This window comes from Botryllus schlosseri, chromosome 7 (assembly GCF_051294905.1).
Source record: "Botryllus schlosseri isolate E-star chromosome 7, Bs_hap1, whole genome shotgun sequence".
NCBI classification, from domain to species: Eukaryota; Metazoa; Chordata; class Ascidiacea; order Stolidobranchia; family Styelidae; genus Botryllus; species Botryllus schlosseri.
The window spans coordinates 3,337,802-3,361,093 of record NC_137242.1 but is presented as its reverse complement, the minus strand read 5'-3'; the positions used below and the strand labels follow the sequence as shown (position 1 = coordinate 3,361,093).

General features: G+C 41.2%; 1 protein-coding gene across 1 annotated transcript in view; it reads right to left on the bottom strand.

Annotated features, from left to right (window-relative positions):
- LOC145442302 (protein-glutamine gamma-glutamyltransferase K-like) overlaps nt 1–21,072 on the bottom strand; it is a 30,171-nt gene extending 9,099 nt beyond the window's left edge. The window contains exons 1-7 of the mRNA XM_080320195.1: nt 20,919–21,072; nt 20,572–20,757; nt 17,916–18,023; nt 17,323–17,475; nt 9,742–9,860; nt 7,331–7,613; nt 5,754–5,886 (exon numbers count right to left, since the gene is read on the bottom strand). Coding sequence (XP_080176321.1) covers nt 5,754–5,886; nt 7,331–7,613; nt 9,742–9,860; nt 17,323–17,475; nt 17,916–18,023; nt 20,572–20,757; nt 20,919–20,928 — 992 coding nt within the window. The 5' untranslated portion in view covers nt 20,929–21,072. The remainder of the gene's footprint in view (nt 1–5,753; nt 5,887–7,330; nt 7,614–9,741; nt 9,861–17,322; nt 17,476–17,915; nt 18,024–20,571; nt 20,758–20,918) is intronic.
- Nucleotides 21,073–23,292: the final 2,220 nt, after the last annotated feature.

Sequence of the window (23,292 nt, the reverse complement as noted above, 5' to 3'; positions counted from 1 at the left end):
AATAGCTGGAATCTAGTCATCTAATTCCAATCTAAGTTGTGAAATGTTATTTTGCTCCAATTCTAATCTAATTTCTGGCTTCGCTGTAAATCCTACAGATCTGTAGAGCTGTGTAGCTATAATTCTAATTGTAGTTAAATTTGAAAAAAAACACGAGTAGCCATAGCCATCATTCTCATTTTCATCTAATCTGGAAAAGCTGAAATTGTTCTAGTACGACTGTGGATCACATCAAATTGGTTTGTACAGAACTTCGTATCGGAATGATTGGCATACTTTTTCTACAAAAGGGGTCCATCATTTTCTTGCTATGAACCCAAAAGTGGTCACTGGGTACTAACGAAGTATCTTTAATTGAAATTTTTGAATTTATTATAAAATAATAAAAATTTCCAATTTTACTGTCAACCCCGTGAAATTGTTGAGTTGTCTGCCAAAATGATGCAACACAAATTTGACGCAATTCCAACCCCTAGAAGCGAAGTTATTGGATTTGAGTTTTTCATCAATAATTCTGGGAAATATCCACTGATATATCTCAACTTTCGTTTGCCGTATTATGTTCAATTCCGCAACCATGGCTCATTATAATTGAACACTAGTCGACCGTGACTGATGTCGCGCTCCGCTCGTAGTCGCCAGGCTTCACGCTTACGCGGGAGCTTAACGTTGTTTGCTGCATTTCTTTATCCTTTCAGATCATAGTGTGATTGGGGTTATTACCTATTAGCTTGCAATAAAACTGTAGTCACACTCATACTGTGTATTGCGTGGGATTTATTAATGGTGACGAGGACAAATCGGATATACTATCGCAACGCAACGTAACCCCAATGTCGGAACAAGAATCCAAAGCTTCAATCGATCGATTCGATCCAGAACATCATCGCAGTAATGTTCATGACGCATTCTGTGAGTTCGTACGCACGTTTCAATATGAATACGCTGCAATGGCCAAAGAACCTCCTGCCGCAGAGCAGGACAAAGAGGTCTGGATCGAGGGCCATAAAACAAAAATATTCTTGGGTCGGTTTTCTTCACGAAATTTTCAGAGAGATTTTGAAGATACCGTACCAGAAAACGACCGTAGCACACTTAAATTCAAAGATCTGGTGAAATGTATGAAGTCCCGGTATGAGCCAACCCGGAACTATACTCTTGCGAATTACAAGTTTCACCGTCTGTCTCAGGAAATGGATGAGAGCTTCGACGGATTCGTCCACCGCTTGAGGCATGAAGCAAAGGCATGCAAATTTGTATGTGAAAATGCAAACTGCAATGTCTCCGACATTATGATCAGGGATCAAATAATAGTCGGCATCAAATCAGATGACATACGGACAAATGCGCTCAAGAACCAATGGGATCTGAAGGCCTTGGTAGAGAACGGCCGTAAGATAGAAGCGGCTTCACACTCCGCCCAGTTGATCAAGAATGAAACTGAGGCTGCAGGAGCGTCTGACATTTGTCGTGTGAAACCCAAACAACGCTATCACAAGCATAGGGGTTCAGGTGCAGATGCACAACACAAGGGTCGTTGCAAAACATGCTCCTCTAACATCTGTGAAGGAGGAAAATCGTGTGTAGCAAGAAACATGACATGTCATAAGTGTGGTAAAGAAGGCCACTTCCGAGGATCAACAGCATGCAAGAAGAACAAACGCGCGAAGGCAAACCGCGTAGAATCCGAAAGTGACGTCAGCAGTTCATCAGATGACGACGCTGATTCAGTAAGCGATGCCAGCTCTGATGCGTCGCGAAAGAAAATGCAGAGCAGGAAAAAGAAAGGAATCAAGAGAGTCAACCAATCGCAGCCTTACCGCAAGGTGCGTAAGGTATCAAAACCAAGATACCGGGTGAAGGTTGCAATGGCAGGAAAACCTGTAAAAGCCTATGCGGACACGGGTGCCGATTTGAATGTGATGTCGGCAAAGAGGGCAGCAAAGCTTAAACTACGTCTCCGATCCACGAAAACGTACATAAAGCCTTATGGGTCGAAGCCAATCCAATGCTGTGGACGCTATGAAGGTTTTGTAACTTTCAAAAGTTCTGTGGTGAGTGCTCGCTTCTATATCGTCCCTGGTAAAGTAGAGACTCTACTTAGTGGGCGACTGTGTGAAAAGCTCGGCATCATCAAATTCGATGGCGACATGGAGACGGAAATGTCTCGCAAAGTGAACAGGGTTGCGAAAGTGGACAAGCTAAAAGCAGATGTGATGAGGGCATATCCATCTGTGTTCACAGGCATAGGAACATTGAAGGATCATGAGGTTTCGTTCTATATCGATCCGGAGGTTCCACCAGTGGCCCAAGCCATACGTCCAATCCCTTTTCATCTGCAGGACAAGTTTCAGAATCTAATATCACAACTGGAAAGTGATGGAATAATCGAAGAGCACACAGGTCCAGCGCCATGGGTTTCCAATCCTGTGCTTACGCCGAAAAGCGATGGCAGCCTACGCATGACGATCGACCTGAGGCAAGTCAACCAGGCGATCAAGGCTACTAACATTCCTATACCAAGAGTGGAGGAAATCAAAGCAAGGCTGGCAGGCAGCAAAGTATTCAGCAAACTGGACTTTAAATCAGCTTTCCACCAATTGCTGCTGGATGAGCAGTCGAAAGCAGTCACTGTATTCCATGCTGGCCATAGACTCATGCGTTACCGAAAACTCACAATGGGTGCAAAACCAGCATCAGGCGAGCTCACGAGAGCTCTGATCCCGCTCTTTGCTAATATCAAAGGGGCCCATGTCATTCATGATGACGTCATCATATCTGGAGAGACTCCTCAGCAACATGACCTAGCTCTCGAAAAGGTCATGAATCGCATCCAGGACGCTGGAATGACCCTGAACGCTGACAAATGTGTTTTCAAAAAGCCAGAGATACCTTTCTGGGGTATGATAGTGACTAGTAAAGGTATTAAACCAGATCCGGAGAAGGTCAGAGCTCTGGAGGACGCTTCCCGTCCGAAGTCAAAAGAGGAAGTGATGTCATTCTTGTGCTTCGTTCAATCATTTGGGGACTTCATCTCGCATCTCTCAAGCAAAACGAAGCACCTCCGCCAATTGACTCAAAAGCACCAAAGGTTCAGGTGGACATCAGAATGCAGCAAGGAATTTAAAAGCCTAAAAAAGGCTCTTAAAGCAGATACCGCACTGCGATTCTTTGACGTCAAGGCGAAGACATACATATTTGTGGATGCTCATGTGTCAGGCTTGTCTGCAATTCTGGCCCAAGGTCCAAGCGCAAAGGAATCTAGTATTGTGGCGTTCGCAAGTCGATCCACACGACCGGAAGAAACACGGTATCCGCAGCTAGACTTGGAAGCCATGGCAGTAGACTTTGGTTTGAGAAGATTCCGCCACTACGTCACTGGAGGACCAGAAGTACTGGTTGTAACGGACCATAAACCGTTAGAGGGCATATTCAAGAACCACAGGAAAGGCTCTATCCGTACCGACCGTATCAAGATGCGGCATCAAGATATAGCCTACAAGGTGGTGTGGGAGAAAGGTGTTCTAAATCCAGCCGATTACCTTTCAAGGCATGCCCAGCCAATCGAGTTAGCCCCGCGTTCATGGCTAAATGAAGCATGTGAGTTGGAACGCACTGTTCTCATGATCCAACATGCACCCTACACGGAATCATTGTGTATGGATCGCATCATCAAGGAGACAAAGAAAGATAGCCTCCTTAAGCGACTTAGAAAAAGCATCCGGAAGGGTCACATATCAAAAAATGACCCAGATCTAAAAGTATTCCGCAAATTTCAAGATCAGTTAACCATCTCGAATGGTTTGGTGCTGAAACAGGACAAGATCATTCTCCCAGAAAAGCTCTGGGAAACAGCCATCAACAAAGCACACCAAGGAGGTCATCCAGGAATGTGCAACCTGAAGCGACGCATCCGCAGTCACTTCTGGATCAAAGGCTTGAATGAGTTGGTGGAACAGAAAATCAAATCCTGTACGTTGTGCCAGCAGTTTACATTGCCAGGCAGTAAACAGCCACAGAAACTCATTATGCCGCCTAAACAACCCTGGCATGAAGTCAGCATAGATTTGTTTGGGCCAATGCCGGATAAACGTCACGCAGTGGTGGTGCAAGACCTGACGACACGGTTTCCGGATGCGACAATCGTCAAAAGTACCGCAGCTAAGCATGTTATTCCTGCAATAGCGAAAACATACGCTCGTTATGGTCAACCTAATACTCATAGGACTGACAATGGCCCTCCGTTCAATTCGAAAGAATTTGCTGAATTTTCAAGTAAGCACGGAATCGACCACAAAAAGACGTATCCGTACCATCCACAAGCCAACCCTGTAGAGACTTTTATGAAGCCTTTGGGCAAGGCGATGAAAATTGCGTATGCGCAAGGTGTGGACAAACAAACGGCACTGCAAGATTTCCTCATTGGATACAGATCAACCCCCCACATATCAACCGGGGAATCGCCAGGGGACTTGATGTTGAAAGGAGGGTTCCGAAACGACTTTCCAAGGAAAGTACTCAACAACGACCAAGTACAGAAAGCCTTGAACCAAGACCGTCAAACGAAATTACAAAGGCAACAAGTTATCAACAGTTCAAACAAGCGACAACCAAAACATTTTCTAATGGGGCAGCAAGTCATGACTAGAAACCACAAAAGAAACAAATTTGACCCCATATTTGGCCCTGAGCTCTACACTGTCACGGAGATCTTCAATGACGGCGTTGAACTGATCAACGCATCAACTGGTAAGCGGTATCGACGTCATTTCAATGATATCAAACCTTATTATGGAAATGCGCTCACAAAACAAGTGCATGCCAATCCACCCATTGAATGGTGGCATCCGACGGCGGACGAAGTTGAACATTCGGTAAGCCAGCATCCTGAGGAACCAACAACCGTGCCCGAGCCGGTGATCGTCTCTCAGGAACCTGAGGTGAATGATGAGGAGCCAGCGATCATCTCTCAAGAGGTGAGCGACGACGTGCCGAACACTCCTCCCGACCGCACGGCTTTGGCCCTAAGCCGTCTGGCCGATTTTAACTCGCCCGGTTTTCTGGAAATGTACTGAGCCTATTTGTCTTCCCAAAAGGGGGAAGTATTGATATATCTCAACTTTCGTTTGCCGTAATATGTTCAATTCCGCAACCATGGCTCATTATAATTGAACACTAGTCGACCGTGACAGACGTCGCGCTCCGCTCGTAGTCGCCAGGCTTCACGCTTACGCGGGAGCTTAACGTTGTTTGCTGTATTTCTTTATCCTTTCAGATCATAGTGTGATTGGGGTTATTACCTATTAGCTTGCAATAAAACTGTAGTCACACTCATACTGTGTATTGCGTGGGATTTATTATCCACCGTCAATGGTATTTTGCAAATCCAAAACTTTCGACTGCACAATAACTTCGCTTCAACCGGTCGGAAGTGAGAAAAAATTGTCGCGCGTCGTTCTTTTGGGCTGCTTGACAATTTCACGGGGTTGACGGTAAAATTTCAGCAAAAATTTTTGTCATAATTTCAAAATTTTTCAATTGGGTCTGCGTCGGGCTTCTACCGGTTGGAATTGAGCCAAAGTTGGCGCGTAGCGTTTTTTCAGGCGGCCTGACAAGATAATCAGTGAAACCTCGGTATCCAGGAAAAAAATTATGTTTGAACATTGCCTATATTCAGTGATTGGATGAATGGTAGAGCAATTTGAAAACTGAGAAATGCAAAGAGAAAATTGGTTCAAACACATCACTCTTACCAAATCGAATCATCATTGTCTAAGCTTTTATCGTTCTTATCATACATGTAGTCGATCGTCAGATTGGCGTCGGTGTCGTGAGCAGATTCGAAATTCGTAACGCACCGAGCCGGAATCCCGATAGCACGGAGCGCTGTAACATCGATCAAATAGGGGAGAGGAGGCAAAGACGAGACGCGGCAGCAACATGAGACATGCGATTTTTTCATAGAACAATTTTCTAACGGACAGGTTCATTCAACTATATTGTTCCCATAATGACGTTCTACAGTCCTACGATATTAACAAGGCAAACAGATGAGGCTGGGCAGAAAAATGACAAAAACTATATTTTTACAGTCTGTGTAAGTCACATAGATTTGTCGTTTATATTGAAGATCATACAATAATGGAGGTGGTGGAAGGGGGTGGGGGTGGGGGGTAAGATGAGACGAAGCCATGGAGGTAGCCTATGTTGAGACAAGGGTATCAGAAGACTTTTCCATTGAGAGCCTCGCGATATGCAATATTTACTGTTCACAGCACACGTCCGCATGCGACAGTACATGACAAAATAATAACGAAACCCTCATTTTTGCGAGATCCCGTGGATACTTGGTTTTCGATGTCATTTAAATTCGTAAATGATGTACAAACTCCTTTTAAAGTGATTTATTTCACGATTATTGTATTTCATTCATGATGTCGCTAGTTGATTCATGATTTGGGATGAATCGGTGTTGTAATGAACAAGAATTGCTTGGCGTCTCATCTTACCCTCAACCGGGGTCAAGTTGAGACATTTGAGCAAGGATTTTTGAGGGCCGAGAAATCCAGGAGTGTGTTGTTCAATATGACTTAAAATGTGCGCATGAATAGTGCAGATCACTGGCTTTCCATCGGTATCAAAACCAATGCCCAGAAGGCATTACTCTTCAAGTGGTGTTGAAATATCCAAAAGTGGGTTAACTTTGCCTCCTCGCCCCTAATTATTCTATGGCGTCAATTTTTCGTTATAACACGCACGATTAACAAGATATCGAGTAGGGAAATATAAAACATTCACTTTCATAATGAATATAGTTTCCTTTTTATTCCCCCCCCCTCCCACAAAAAATAGGTGCATTGCTCATCGCAAGTTACATATCCCGGTGACTCTTTCTTAAGTATCTAATAAAGAAAAAATTGAATCATTGCAAACAGCCCCGTGGGGTGTTATGATCTGGGTTATACGCAGACCAATCACAGAAGGCCACGTCGCCTTAATTGCCACGCCTACATTGCCACATCATCCGCCCATTGCCGCACCTATAGCACGCCCATTGCCGCACCTATAGCACACCTATTGCCACATCATCCGCCCATTGCCACATCACCTGCCACATTCATCTGTGTCACATCATCAAGCGCCACACCTATAGTGCCACATCATCCATTGCCACATCATCACCGCATTGATTGCCGCATCTATATTGCGGATATTGCGGATGTGGACTCATTTCATCTGATCATACGTGGCCCTAACTTTCATAATACTACACTTGAAACAAATGAAAATAGATATTAAACACACATCTCAAAGCAACGAGACTCAATACCTGTGCACAGCACCCCGGCAAACACCCAACACTGTCCATACTGGACCGGTTCCTTCTTCTCGAAATACTGCTTCAGTATGGCGTAACTGCCTACCCAATCACTGGGGTTGGTGCCGTCGTCGTATTCCCCACTCCAGTTCCCGACCAGGACGCCGTTATCATCGTTAGAGTTGACCAGCGCGGAAAAGTGCCTGGCTATGGCCACTGCGCTGTTGTGGTCTCTGTACCGTAGCGAGCCCATGTCGAGAATATGTAGCACGGCGTCCAATACCTCCTTTTCGAACTGTAATTGCATGCGGGCAAGTTGTATCCTTGTGAAAATTCGAAGAGACTCTTGGCAGTACGGAGCTTCGGTAGCCAATTGGATAATATGTTCATTAGGGGTGTTCAAAAACAAACTGTTTTCTCAAATTGTACTGGCTACTTGATAAAATTGTTAGGTTACCAAATTCAAGCCTACACACCAAATTTGGTTCAATTCCAGCCAGTAGCCGCGTTGCTACAGGAGAAGAAAGTTTTGATTTCTTATATAAAAATAAATAGGCAAAAATTTGAAAATTCTTTGTTCACCCCATGAAAGTGTTAGGTTGTCTATAGAAACGATGTTCACCAACTTTGGTTCGATTCCAACCAGTTGAAGTGGAGTTATTGCCGTCGAAAAATTTGGATATGAATAAAATAGTATTTACGGTGAGCACCTATAATAAATAATTAAAGAATTGGTCACCGCACCGTAAATGCTTTTTTATTGATAATGCAAACTTTTCGACGTCAATAACTCCTTCCACTGGCTGGAATTGAACCAAATTTGGTGTGTAGGCTTAAATTGAGTAACCTAACAATTTTATCAAGTTGCCAGTACAGTTTCAGAAAACATGTCATTTTTGAACACCCTCAATGTTCACATTGTAATAAACCACCCGATTATTTTCGGCTGACATTCGTCAGGGGCAATCGTCAGCAACTTGTAGAGAATTGACAAGAACAGTGAATATCAACAATCGCATCACCAAACATGACGTCGCCGGCATTGAAATACACAAACTCCGTGTAAAATCTAAATATCGTACATCGAGATCACACTTGGACAGGTAGATAATTTTAGCTGTCTCTAGATAGACTAACTGAGCAAAATGTCGATAATCTAATTCTATTGGGTTTCCCGAAAAATGCCACACAAGAACTGCAACCCATCGTGCAAAACTCATGAACTCTGATTTGCTATGAACTGAACTTCCTTCAATGCTCAAGTTTTCGCGAATTCAGTGATTTTAATCTAATTCTGAAAAAATATATAGCCACAATTTTATTTCTAATCAAATCTGGAAAAATTTCCTAGTTTTTCGAGTCTCATTGTGACCACGGCATCTATTCACCTGGAATACTCAATTATAATATCAACAAGATAGGGTGAGTGCCGAGTAGTACCATCAAAATCTACTCAAGTACTCTGTAAAATTAGACCAGAAGAAAGAAGTAGGCCTACTTCGTTGCTGACCACTGCCTATCAGGCTGCACACCAAACGATACAAATTTTGTGCCGGATATAGCAAATTGTGGACAATATAATCAGTAGGGCAAGTTTTTGTTGCACTAAAATCGCGAGAAAATTGCATTTGATTTTAACAAAAGTTGCATTCATAATTTTTGTTGTATTATCAGGGTATGAGACACCCGAAAGGTTCCGTTGTGTAACTCAGTCTCTGAAGAACTGTCAAATTTGTTACTTCGCGATTCAACGGTCTGACGATAACGCCAAAAAACACATTTTTCCCGGCAAACAGCAAGAAAATAATGCAATGCGGGAATAATTTTCCCCAAAAAAGCCAAATAACATAGCGATAACCCCTCACCCTAAAACAAATCGAATAACACACCCTAAACCCCCTAGGCCTGCAAACTTTACCCAAGACATTACAGAAAAACTCACTCTTGGCGACCTTGACAAAATCAATAGCCTGAAAAGGTCACCCAGTGAAAATGTAATTTTCAGCGGGAAACTATTTCAAATCTGAACGATAGAAGTAATAAAGCAATCTATTTGCACATTGTTTAGGCACGGTCGAGCTTGGCAGGGATAGTTGAACTTTCGCTTACAAGCCATTGTGTCATAGGTAACAGTGAGATGCAGTTAACCCATCATATAGCTATTTGTTATGCAAATCAAAGATAATAATAGAGCCAGACTAGAAATAGTTTACAGCACGTTTTTAAATCACACCTTTACATTTTTATGCAATGTTTGATAAAAGTTGCTGTAGAAATTGGCATGAAAAATGGAGAAAAGTTGCACTAAAAAAGCCTTCCAAACAGTGTAAAACATCATTGCACATAGATTATGAGTACCTAGGAAGCTGCCGGAAGCTGTAAAAAAAGTTGCAAAAACTTGCCCTAAATAATCAGTCAATTACCTGTCCAAAGTACCAGTCCATTCCTCCTATCCTGCGAGCTGACCCGTAATATTGCCTGCCCGTGTCGTTCATTACATATTCGTTCCTCCACTCGTCGTTTTTCATGTAAACATCGTCATCTGCATTATTTAATGCATTTTCACGGTACAGAACACCATAAGAGGACTAAAAGAGCCTGGTAAGTGATAGGCCTACAATGAAAAAGTTTGACTGGAAACGAAATCAGTAAGGTGATCCTGGCGATAAGTTCTGACCAGGGTTGAAATGACTCAAGTCGAGTCGGACTCCACAACAAATTTTCTTTGACTCGAGTCATGTTCTTAAAAATGGAAAATTACTAGACTCGAGTGAATTAGTGTACTGACTCGTCTTGTACTCGAGTCATTTCGCACGACCTGAGCAAGTCATATGACTCGATACATTCTCTATTACTTCATTCGAGTCTCGTGTATCAGGACGTATACTTGAAAAATAGGTGCTGAAACCAGGGTTGTAACCAAGTCACAAGGCTCCGAGTCACAAGTCAATCTCACTTTTATCTTTTTGACTCGAGTCAAGTCGAGTCATTTTCAATTCCCACCGAGTCAAGTCCGAGTCCAAGTCAGCGAACAGAGGATCGAGTCCGAGTCATGGTATTATGACTCGAGTCCGAGTCCAAGTCATTGCGTTGACTTCTCAGTTTCCAGTTAAAGTCTTCCTAAACCCACTTTTTTAACTCTGTTTGGTGATATTGAATAATTCGCATTTATAATATATCAATTTTCCTCACTTTTAGCAGTTTCTGGTCGCATTTTCAAGCACCAGTACCAACAAACGAAATCCCAATAGTGTGTTGGCATCGAAATTACAATGAAATGTCGGTCTTCGCCGTCTGAATCTCGAGTCAATGACTTGCTTCGAGTCATGCGCAATGACTCGAGTCCAAGTCGAGTCAATACACAGATTGACTCGAGTCGAGTCGAGTCATTTCCGTATTTTGAGAAAATGACTCGAGTCAAGTCGAGTCATCCGAAAATCGTGACTCGAGTCTGACTCGAGTCGAGTCATGACTCGAGTCATTACAACCCTGGCTGAAACCCTATCATATATATTTTATATCATCCAAGAGCTTCACAGTTAAGTGAGTTCAGCCTGTGTTGAACTCAATATTGAACAGTGACTCTATGACTTGGACTTGACTCGGTGGCGAATTGAAAATGACTAGACTTGATTCGAGTCAAAACTATACAAGTAGAATCAACTTGTGACTCGGGACTTTGCGACTTGGTTACTTATAACCCTGCATCATGCTTGCATCACGAAATTAGATTTTAAATCTATTCGCAGGCAGCTACGATGCATCATCAATAATAATTTGGCATCGTATTTTCATTGCTATGTAACTTTACAAGAAATTACAGTGACGTGATTTAAAATTACATCCAACATTTACCACTTATCCAGATTAGGCCACCAGTGCACTACATTAATATAACAAAATGTTGGTCCAATTTTGTGCGTTAAACGTTGGTCACGAAACTATTTTCTCAATCATACGAATGACATCACAATTCATGGGATGATAAATCAGTTACAAAAAAACTGACAACCGGCATCTTGTGTGTGTGTGGTATATGATAAGGTGCAGTGCAGATGTAGGACTGCGCGTAGATATACTGATGGTACAAGGTATATGCAAGCAATGCATGATACAGTTGAAACAAAATTGATCAAAAACCAGGCAATTTAATATCGGAATGAACCAAACAGCGTTGTATTGCATTGAAGACAATCGAGTAAACCCTAAACAATTGAATAGTGCATTCATATTGAAATAAACTCGAATATTCAATTGTAACTGGAACTCCAAGAAGCTCTATAATCAAGTAACAAATTCCAACTTCGATGTTAGAGAGATACTGGAAAATTTCCGTGTGATTAAATTGATAACATCTATTTTGCCCTTTTATTTATTTATATTTCACCCCGAAGCACTATCATAATTGGAGATGCGCAAAACCGAATCATATATTCAAAATCGATAGAAATTCACAGCTGGACGTTACTCGTTCGAAACAAAATTCAGATCGTTTTGCGCAGTGAAAAGCACAGACATTTAACCAAATAAGAAAATATTCCTAAACGATCTAACATTGTCACGGTCGCATCACATCGAGCAGCAGAAATATAGCATTTTTGAACGAGTACAGCGTGTCTTAAAGTTGATTTATTCGCCTGATCGGAAAGCCAAGAAAACCTCCCCATTCTAAGGCATTGATTAACTTTGATGCTCCATTATTTAAATACACTGCCAACCAGACATGGGGTGATTACTTTATGAATGTAATCGATTGCGATTACGATTACTTCGGAATCACGCGATTACGATTACGATTACGATTACAGCAAAATCAGGCAGTAGTCGATTACGATTACGATTACATTGAAAAAGTAATCACGATTACTCACGATTACATTTGTTTTGCTTAGGACTATAATCTTAAATGATATATGGGAAGACAATACAAGGATTGCGACGAAAAGGCTTAATGAGATATCAACTTTCTTCATACATCATGCGTCATTTGCTTATTACGTCATAATATATCAATTGCCCAACTTTATAGTGGATGATTTATCGCATCCAACGATTTGCATTATTGCCAGGTCTTTACCTGCCGCACCCCAAATTCTTTAATAGAGTGGGGAGCGTGCTCGAAGGGGACTCAAAAGTATTTCGTAAACCAACATATGTTATTGAGTATTTTCGAGAATTTAATTAATTCTTGAAAATGTTTTTCGAGCTTCGCGATTCAAATGGCTCTAGTACAGGGGTCACCAACGCGGACCAAATGAGTCGCCCGCGGTCGCTGTAGTAGTGGTGGCTTTTGGGGTGGGCGAGGTGGGCGGTCGCCAGGGGGGGCTGGTCGAAGGGCTCCCCTATTTAGATTATGCGCTTTTTTCAAGGATAATAACGAATAAACATGGAAATCCGTGTAAATCGAGAATAGGATTCCGTACAGATGTGTCAATCATCATCAAATCTCTGCATTTGTTAGAAAAGTCCCGTATCCCGATAATCATCACGTCTCTGCATGCGGTAGATTAACTTAGTTTTGATGTGGTCTATCCTTGCACACATGCAAAAATAGACCTGGCCGAATCCAGCACCTGGCCAAACCTTGATAGATAGATAATAATAACAGATGCGAAAGAGGGGTCTGGGAGCGAAGCCCCCCATATGTTACGGATAGATACTTATAGGGGGGGCGGTAAGTCTCGCCCAGCCCCCCCCCCCCCCCTACCCGTTCGTATGGCCACAACTGCGCTGTAGCAAGTATACAAATGAGAGATTTGAAAGTTGAAGCTCGTTTCGTATGAGCAGCAGTTGAACATGGGTCGGCCGACGCCAAGGAACATACGAACGCAGTCGCTCGGGGCATTGCTTGTCTTCGCCCACGCGGCGGCTCGACGGGAATCTATAGTTTTATATTCCCGAGTCTAGACGCGGAGATTGGCGCTTCTGCACGCACTGCAGCAACGCAACTGAGCTTGGAGGAGCTGGTGTGAGTCCCTGCGAGTGAGCGTTCTTTTTTCTTGGTAAGGGGCGGAAACCCGGCCCAGTGCTCCGATTGTCTTACTCTAAGTGAAGAAATCTAACTGAACATGGATAAACGACGGGAGTACGTGGTAACCCGTCGGTCGTCGCAATAATCAGTACACACTACACAAGAAGTAGCTTTTTGTTTCAAAACAGTTGGTGACCCCTGATCCAGTAGATAGCTGGGTTTGAAATGCATACCTCTTCCCCTCAAGAAAAAACATACATAGGCTATATTTTATGGGAACAGGCATTTCGGAGCCGGTCATTACCGCGTCACGATCCCACAACACACCAAAAGACATATGCAGTTTCGGCCAACACGCAACTCCACGGGATGTGATACCAAAGAAATACCTTGGCCGAAACTTAGGGAATTCGTCCATTGTCAATAGCCGCGCTGAGTGGGCGTGATTAATAAGTCCTGTCCTTCCAATCTGAGCCCACAATGCAAATGTCACCCGGCGCATCCACAAAGGAATAAAGCCATGACAGTTTGTGTGTGCGTCTCACAAAAGATATTCTTTTAGTCTGCTACGTTTGGGCGAGTACAATATCTTGTGATTATACAACGGACTGGAGGTCGCGAATTAACAACATACAGTAATTATAACAACATACCAGATGCTATGAATATGAATTATGTGCCCCAGCTTTATAGGTAAATCTGACACTCGGGGCTCAGAGAGGTTATAAATGAATAGTAATATAATGCAATTACCAATATTATTGACGAAATTCAGTTTTGAAAATTGACGAACGGTTGGACAGGGGAATTGCTGTTTTGGCTGAATTGCTGATTCTAGCTACAACCCACGCTAACATGTCAGGCTATATAAGCGGATGGTTATGGCGGCAGGTCAAAATGCTAAGTAACGAACTGTGAAATAACGATTGACGTCCGTTTCAAGTAGTTATATGAGAATAAGATATAGTTAACATAAAAGTTCTGCCTTCAACTAAATACATATACAGTGAGCTGCTGTTACGAGAAACGGCTAAGCACGGCTCGGTTATGATATATATCAGCAGCTGTTTATTTGTAATGCTTCGTTGTGGAAACTGCAATGTCTTATTCGACGAGTACAAAATTCCGAATCTTCGTCAGGTGCACGTGCGTACGTAGGCCTCCTGCTCGCCAAGCAGCAATGGTAAACTGCGTTTAACTAAGCACAACCAAACATTAATACATAAGTTACTATTTGAATCTATAGGCAGAGTGGTGATCAATATCTTGCTGCGAGGTAGCGGCTTCTGTAGTGTATTGATAACCTGATATGCACCACAAGAGGTGTTCTTACAATCACACTACAATGTCCATCGCATGTCTGTTTACTAAGTGTGGATACTTGTTACGCAATCACGAGCGGAGCTAATACTTTTGACGTAATAATGAGTCAGTGGCGTTTGAAAACAGACGTTTGTGCTATCGCTAACGTGGTATATTATCTCATTCTTGTTCACGAATATTCAGTTTATGTGATAGTCCTTGTACAAACAAAAAGTAATCGTTCTTTCACAAAAAAATCGATTAGATATGGGAAGTAGTCGATTACGATTACGATTACTTCGGATTTTTTTCGAATGTAATCGATTGCGATTACGATTACTTCAAAATGCTGTAATCGTCGTAATCGATTACGATTACTAATCGCGATTACCCCATGTCTGCTGCCAACAATTGTAAAAAGACTTGGACAACTAGAAAATTTCCAGCTTTTCCAAATTTGATCAGAATTAGAATTACACCTACAATTTGTTCTCCAAATTAGAGTGGAATTATAATTACGGCTACACAGTTGTTGCCAAATTTGATTAGAATTAGAATTATAGCTACACAGTTTTTTCCAAATAAGATTAAGATTCAAATTACGGTGACCAATTCTTTAATTATTTATTATAGTGGTGCCCACCGTAAATACTATTTTTTTTCAAATCCAAATTTTTCGACGGCAATAACTCCGCTTCCACTGGTTGGAATTGAACAGAATTTGGTGAGCATCGTTTCTATAGACAACCTCACACTTTTATGGGGTGAACAAAAAATTTTGAAAATTTTGAAATTTTTTGTCATTTATTTTTATATAATAAACAGAAACTTTCTTCTCCTGTAGCAATGCGGCTACTGGTTGGAATTGAACCAAATTTGGTGTGTAGGCTTAAACTAGGTAACTTAACAATTTTATCAAGTAGCCAGTACGATTTGAGAAAAAAAAATCATTTTCGAACACTTAATGTCCGTACAGCAATCTTGGCTTATTTCGCACTACACGGTTCTCCTGTTGCATTTACAAGAAAACCAAAAATGTGAGTGGAATTAAAGTTTGAGTATAAAAACATTTCAGAAATAAAATTAGAATTAGAGCAACGAAACATTTCACAAATTAGATTAGAATTGAATTACCGGCATTTAGCTCTAATTAGTCTTAATTGGGCAACTAAAATCATCTAGTTGTAGAAGTTCAGTTCCAAGTCTGGTTGTAACTGCAAATTAAAACCCGTCGCCAGCAATTTAGGTTTTCAAAGCTGACTTGATTCATAAATAATATAATACGGTTCGTTTTTGAATCTACGATTTTTTGGCCCTTCCATATTCATAATGACAGGCTTTCAAGACTATATTCACGCTTCAGGTTAAGTGGACTCAAGTGCGAAATTCAGAATGACATGAGACACAGTGCAATTCAGGTCGTGATATGTGTTCCTTGACTTTTCGATGAATTACAAGTAGTTGACTCTGAGCAGAATGCTGAGTTGCTGACCAACTGTTGATTGTCTCTGCTATTTCACGCAAATATGCTCTCAATAGTATACATACAACGTATTTTCTCGCAACGCAAATTGTACATTAGCAGTGTCACACCAATGCACTCGTACACTGCAAGCTAGCTGTTTCTTTACTATTATTAATACATTTCAAGAGAGTGGCGAGATAGCGCGGTGGTGTAATCCGCGGCTGCAACACCAATGGATGCGGGTTCGAGTCCGACCGAGGTCGACTTCCGAATTCTGATATCTAAGTGTTGGAGGTTTACCTAGATTCCTCCTCGCCACCTGATCCGCGTCAGCGGTGTCTTACAAAAGACTAGAGGTGGGCCGTGCTATAAGTCGGCAGCTACGGGAAATAAGAAGAATATCGGCCTGGTGTAAATGACCATAGTAGTCGACTAACACCATGAATACCCCTAAAACAAACAAACAATTTCAAGAGACACTTGGACGTGCAGAAATTCCGTACACAATTGCATAGTATATTCATATTGAGTGATGTCAGCATATTTAGGACTGACAATAGTCAGGGGCGATGTTCCATCTAATCTGCGCAGCGCTGAGACGGTCTCTGTGCACAGAAGATCTAAGTTGCGCACAAAAAATTCTGAAGTGATGACCTTTTTTCTAGTCGTTACGCACTGCTGTCGAAGGGTCTGCGCAGTGAGCCCTTTTTATACTTGGAAGGGGCTTTATTTGTTTGAGCAAGTTTTGAAAAGTAGTTGTAATTGATGGGGATGTTGCTCAGTCATAAGATCAATCACTACACGCTTTTGACATCCTACCCACTGCTTCAGTGCTTAATTTTACCTATAAAATCAATAATTTGCTTGTAACTTTTTTTCTGTTCATTTTCAAGAGTAAGTTCTATGGAAGTGAGATAGAAACATGTTGCTCCTGCATCTTTTAAGCCCAAAAGTAGCTTTCTAGTGTAAGCGGTTATCAAGATATGGCGAAATTATGTATTTTCGGCTCGTTCGGTGAAAGTGCACGACCACTAGAGGGTGTACGAACTCAATATTATGATAGAATTTATTTATTTGCTATTTGGCACCACATATCAAGACACTTTTTGAAGTTCAGTAATTTTCATTTTTCACTCCACCCTAGTCCAGAGTTCATTATTGAGATCAAGTATTATTGGATGTCTCGAGAGTCGACAAATAATCGCAACTCTAGTCGAGTCCTGACTCGAGTCATCACAACCCTGGTAAAACGAGAGAAAAACAAACCCTTATTCCACGGGTTGAAGAGAACCACGACGTCTTCGGCAACGACAGACATCACTCTCCTACGGGACGTCCTTCTCCGGTGATACATGACCAGGCGCCATTGCCCAGCGCCCATATCGGACGAGGTGAAAACCTCGAGTACCAGTGAATTTCCTGAAAAAGAAAGCGATATTCGATGCTACCGGATTAGTTTTAACGCAGCTGGTCTTTAATTTCTCACCAATCACAGTATTATGAGAGGATATCACAGAAAATGATAATACACCAAAACCGTTGCGGTGAAATCAAAGTAGCTGCTGTCCATTTTTTAAATTTCGAGAAAATCAAGTTTTTGTGAAATTTTTTCTTTTTTTCCGGCCGTTTATCAGTTATGTTTGTCACATTATTTCAACGTTAACCATCGGCAATAATATAATCGAAAACAAATGAAAACTTTACCAAAACTTAATTTTCTCAGAATGTGTAAAATCGACATAAGCCTACACTGATTCCACTTAATAACGTCGGTGCATAATCTGAATATTCAACTATTTATAAATCAACATTGTTTGATTTGCATGATTTTACTACAATTCAAACGACAGTTTCTTTACCTGTATTGATCCGAGAGTATTTGACTCCAACGGATGGTTGATCGCCAGCGCGTGGATCCATATCAGGAAGATAGATCCTCGACTTATGAACCGTCCTGGGGCTACGCCCTGAATGCAAACACGGTTTACAACAAAAGCTGGAAAGGCGGCTTGCACAACGTTTATTATCATCTTTAACCCCCAACACAGCACAGATATATGATCTAATGCAGCACAAATTAGTTATCAAGCCATCCACAGTTAAACAATTGGGCCATTTTCGAACCGCAAAATGCACAGTTGTGTTACGGAAAGTTTTCAAGAATCTGGAGGCTCAAAGATAGCTTTAGAAATAACAATTTGGTTTGGCATTTCAACTTTGACCTGATAAAATTGTTAGGTTGGAAGAAAAAATACTGCTCACCAAATTTGACTCAATTCCAACCAGTAGAAGCAAAGCTGTTGGAGTAGTATTTACGGTGGGCATTTCGATAATATAATCAACAACTACACAATTTCCCATCGAAAATATTGTTTCTTTCAAATCTAAAATTTTCAACTCTAATTACTTCGCTTCTACTGGTTGGAATTGATTCAAATTTCCTGTTAATCGTTTTTTTAGACGACTTAACAATTTCATGGGGTTGTCAGAATATTTTTAAAAAAAGTTTGAAAATTTTCAACTCTTATAGCCTCGCTGCTACATATTGGAATTGAGTCAAATCTGGTATGCAGCGTTTTATTAGCCAACCTAACAATTTTATCGAATTATATCTGAACAAAATTTTTAGGTATGTAGCCTACTCGGTTGAAAATCTTCAAAACAATTTTCAGTTACTGACTGAATTTTGCCAATAACAATTATGCACCAATCTCGTACATGCATCGTATGGACTATTTTCTGTCCTCTCTGAGCCTACATGACATGACCTTCCATCAAAATGGATACAGATGGTGTTGATCTGGCATGATACGCAGCAGTTTAGCATCGTAAGCAAATAATCTCACAAGTTTAGTGCAAGTAAGACGGATGAAATTGGATATCTTGTATCCGGATATCCATTGTTTGTACCAAACAGCTTGGTCTTCTCGCGACATTCTAATGTACAAGCTTTAACATTCCATGGTTAAGAGACAAACTTGTTGAAGCATGCATTAAAGTTAGGGTGCAACTTGTTGAACGTTGGTAGTCAGTAGGCCTTGGAATTACACACATGTAACAGACGAAAATAGGAACTCTCTAGTAAAAAGCACTGCACACCATTCAAAATTGGCACTTCTTTGGGGGCTGCACAATTTCTCTCTGTACACCTCTGATCTACTAGATCAGATTAGCATGATAAAAGTCAATCAAAAGTAGGCCAGTCAAGTTCGCAAATACTGATATTGCTAACCTAAAACTATATCGAATAGCTCGTAACTAGGGCGATTTTTTTTGACATGTCAGAGAAGTCAAAATTTTGTCAAAATTCTAGCGTTAAGTCAAAAAAATGTCAAAATTTTTTTGCAACCTGCATTTCGTTTGTATCGTAGATTTTGCACTGTTGGTGAACTTATCATTTGACATTTTAAAGCTTGTAGCCTACTTTACAGGCCTACCGTTGTAGACGGCCCATTGTCTGCTCATTATGACGTAGAAACATTCCAATGAAACAAAAAGGTTCACATGGTGTTATGCTCAATGTATAGCAACATCCTAACTGAAGCAAGACTGCGCAAGCATTGCATGGTTCTTATATCAAGAGGCGCATGATGAAAAATTGTGATGTAGACATCATTGTCAGAATGAAGCAACACAGTGGTCAGTGTGTCACCAGCAGCACAACTTTATTGTTGTCAGCCAACAACTGCTGCTGTTGAACGGTCTTTCTCCATTATTGGCAAGCTACTTAGCAAGGACAGACACTTTCTACCCAAGAATGTAGGAAAGTATCTTTCGTTGTACTACAACAAATTTTAATTATTTCTACCAAAATTGTGAAGTAACTGCTAAAATTCTTCATAGGACCAGATTTTGTAAAAATAAAGTTTTTTCATGTAAAACTTTGTCAGTTTTTGAGTCAAAAAAGTTTTTTCATGCTAACTACTTCGTAAGGACAGACAGGGCAACCAGAAAGTAAGATAAGTAGCGCAATTCCAACATTATGTGGGAAAACACCTAATTTGCATACGTTAGGTCAAAATTTTGAGTTTTAGGTCAAAATTCTCCTTCTATTAGGTACTCATAACAGATTCACACACACCAGAAACAAATCTTTACAAGCCATGCAAAGACCATGCAAATACTATAGTTGAACAGTAAACACTGGGCAAGTACATTCAAAATTCAAGGCTCCAATGCACAGTCGCAAATATAACCATTCATTGCAAGAACGCAAACAGATGTAGTGCATGACATGAAATATAACAGAGACGATAATGCAACCCTGGTCGTTACCTCATACTTGAAAAGTGATGAAATGATAAGTTCTGCAAGGGTCTATAAAATATAGTTGAGTTGATAGAGATAAGACAAAAAAGAAGAGATGGATGATCATGATAAAACATGAAGTTCAGAAATGTTGTTGACATTTTTCATTTTACAACAGGAATCAAAGCAGTTCCTATAAGAAATCACCGTTACGTGCTGAAGAACAAGCATAATTGCATATTGTCAAGTAATCAAGCTTCAACCCACCCATATGCAGCTCGAATTTCAAGTCGTCAGTCGGAAAGTTGGTGTCCCTGTTGAAAGTGACACGCAGGCGAAAAACCTGTCCTCTCCTGACCACCAACCTTGCGGACACGGTATCATAATCATCAGTGTGATGAGCTTTGCCGTTTTCAACCTTCAGCAAATCGCAGCTCGCAGAAATAAGGGGTTCTGGTGGGAAGTATTTGAATGGTTGTAATGCAAAACGGACATTATGCGAGGCGCAAAGGTGAAAGTTCTATAACAAGTGCATACGAGGAGTCGAGAATATCAATTGACTCATTCAAGTTAATATTAAACCTAATAATATGTCTCACATTAAGTATAATTACCTGACGACATCACCGATTTGATAGCAATAGCAGTTTTCCTCGCGAAACAGATACAGCAGCACAAGCTAACAGCGTCTCAGATTTCAGGAGACGCCAAAACAAAACAAGCGGCTACTACTGTATTTGCCGGTCATCACGTGACTTGGATTCGCCGCGTAGTTGTTGTTAACCCTTGGATCGCGGAGCGTTGGAAAATGAGTCATGACGCCTTCAAGTTAAAGTTCATTCATAAAATTTCATCATTTCAAAAATCACAAGACTGCGATGCGATGAAAGATAGGACACCCACCTGGGCCTAGGTGCTGTAAAGGAGGCACGCACGGCATGTACGCGCACACTGAATGAAAGTAAAAGAAGATAATATAAAATGATAAGCGACAAAATCAGGTGGCATGTGACGGAAGGCGAGATCGATATGTCAGGTCGTGGTCCGATAAATGTTGAGGGCTGACTAGTAGCCTATTTATTCAAAACGAATAGCCGGCGAGATACTGTTCCACACTTCAGGTCGGGCATACTCGGTAGAAGGATGATCTTTCGCGTCGACCATATGATAGGCTACTTGGACGACGACGACGCGCGTGTGTTGTATGCTAATTATGTACTTTTGATACCATACTATAAGATTTGACAATTACTTTATTGCAACGAGAAGGACAATCAAATCTTGTGCCACAATCTTGTAAATTTCAGGTGATTCATTCCACAATCTACCGAATAAATACTATAATCTTGTTTCAAAGACTACTCGTTTCGACACCTTCTTACCTTTTTTTCATTGTGTCGCATTCTTATGGTGTATTGATAAACTGAACTGAACCGAATTAGTCAGCGCTCGAGATTACCCGACCACGATCTGACATATATCGACTTTTTGCCTACCGACTTATAAATGCCACTTCATTTTCATCTTATGTTACTTTTCATTCACCGTGCGCGTGCGCGTGCACGCCTCTCATTTACTTGTTCTGGAGTCCAAGGTATGGTGTCTGCTTGAAAGACTTGAACGGCCCCTTGTCATTTTTGCATTGTATCGAAAATTGTAGCAATATGATAATGTAGCAATCGTGCCTTTATTACAACGCGGCGAAACAATGTGCTTGTACAAAATGCATAATTGCACGTGCATGATTGCACGTTTATGGCGTGACGCAGATGGGCCATTTGCCCGTGCCGTTTTCGCGCCTAACGGGTTAAAGTTGAGAAAAAAACATTCCGTAGTATTCCGTATTCATTATCTCGTGGCACGATTGAGCGTTGTAAATGGCACCCCGGCTGAGAGCCACTGTGTTCGATTTTGGGACACGTCATCTCAATCAATTAATCGAATATTTCAATATCATACAAGAAATGCGACTAATAATGGAAAGAGAATTGATGAAAAATGATATCAGGTCTAGGACACGAAAGCAATGGGTAACCTGCAGTCTGTGTAAATAGAAAAAATAGGTTATGACTGACTAAAAAAGTTCATTAGTCTATTTAAATAATAAGAGAATCAATTATTAAGCTTAGTAATAATAACTTAATAAACAAAGGTTGGTGTCTTGCTACCACCGTACGATCCGCGCATGCTCAATTGCTCAACGTCACCCGGTAGCGTTATAATGTGCACTAATCTAAGAGTGATGTAAATCTATCCAAACACTAATACTTCTATTTGACAAAATATAAGATTAAAAAAGCAATTAATTTGGGCTCTAAAACTATTGAAGTATCCTATGAGAAGTGGAACTATATAGGCTAAATACATGGCCGCTTGAGTAGGTGTGTAGTTGGAGTAGACAAAACCAACTTGAAAAGTAGGCTACTCCAAAAAGTAGAAGTATACTCCGTTACTAGCCAGTTCTGTATAGGGCCTATAACCCTAATTGGGTTCGCCAACTCCAAACTGGTGGCGGGTCACTTTTCAAATCTCGCGGGGGCCGTGGACTGCAAAAATTAGATCACACTGTTTGCAACCATGTTTTTAAATCTTTACGTCAGTACAACGTGTTGTGCACCCTAACATGGGCGATTGGCATAGTTTCAACAAAAGAAGTAATATTTTATTTAAGAAATACAAATTCAACCGAAAATATCATGATCAGCAACTTCATTTTATTTTGAACTATGAGCGGCATGCGCAAGATACCTGACAACCGATGTTCCCTCTACGCTGCGCACGTGCGTAAATGCGCAGTGCTGACACGGTCTCTGCGCACAGAAAATCAAAGTTGCGCATAAAAAATCCGAAGTGATGACCCTGTTTTTAGCCGTCACGCACTTTTGTCCAAGGGTCTGCGCATTGAGTTGGTGGGTGTGCGCAGACTAGTCAAAAATTAGAGGGAGCATTGCTGACAACGCTTTTCAGCGACTAAGGGATCGATACTGG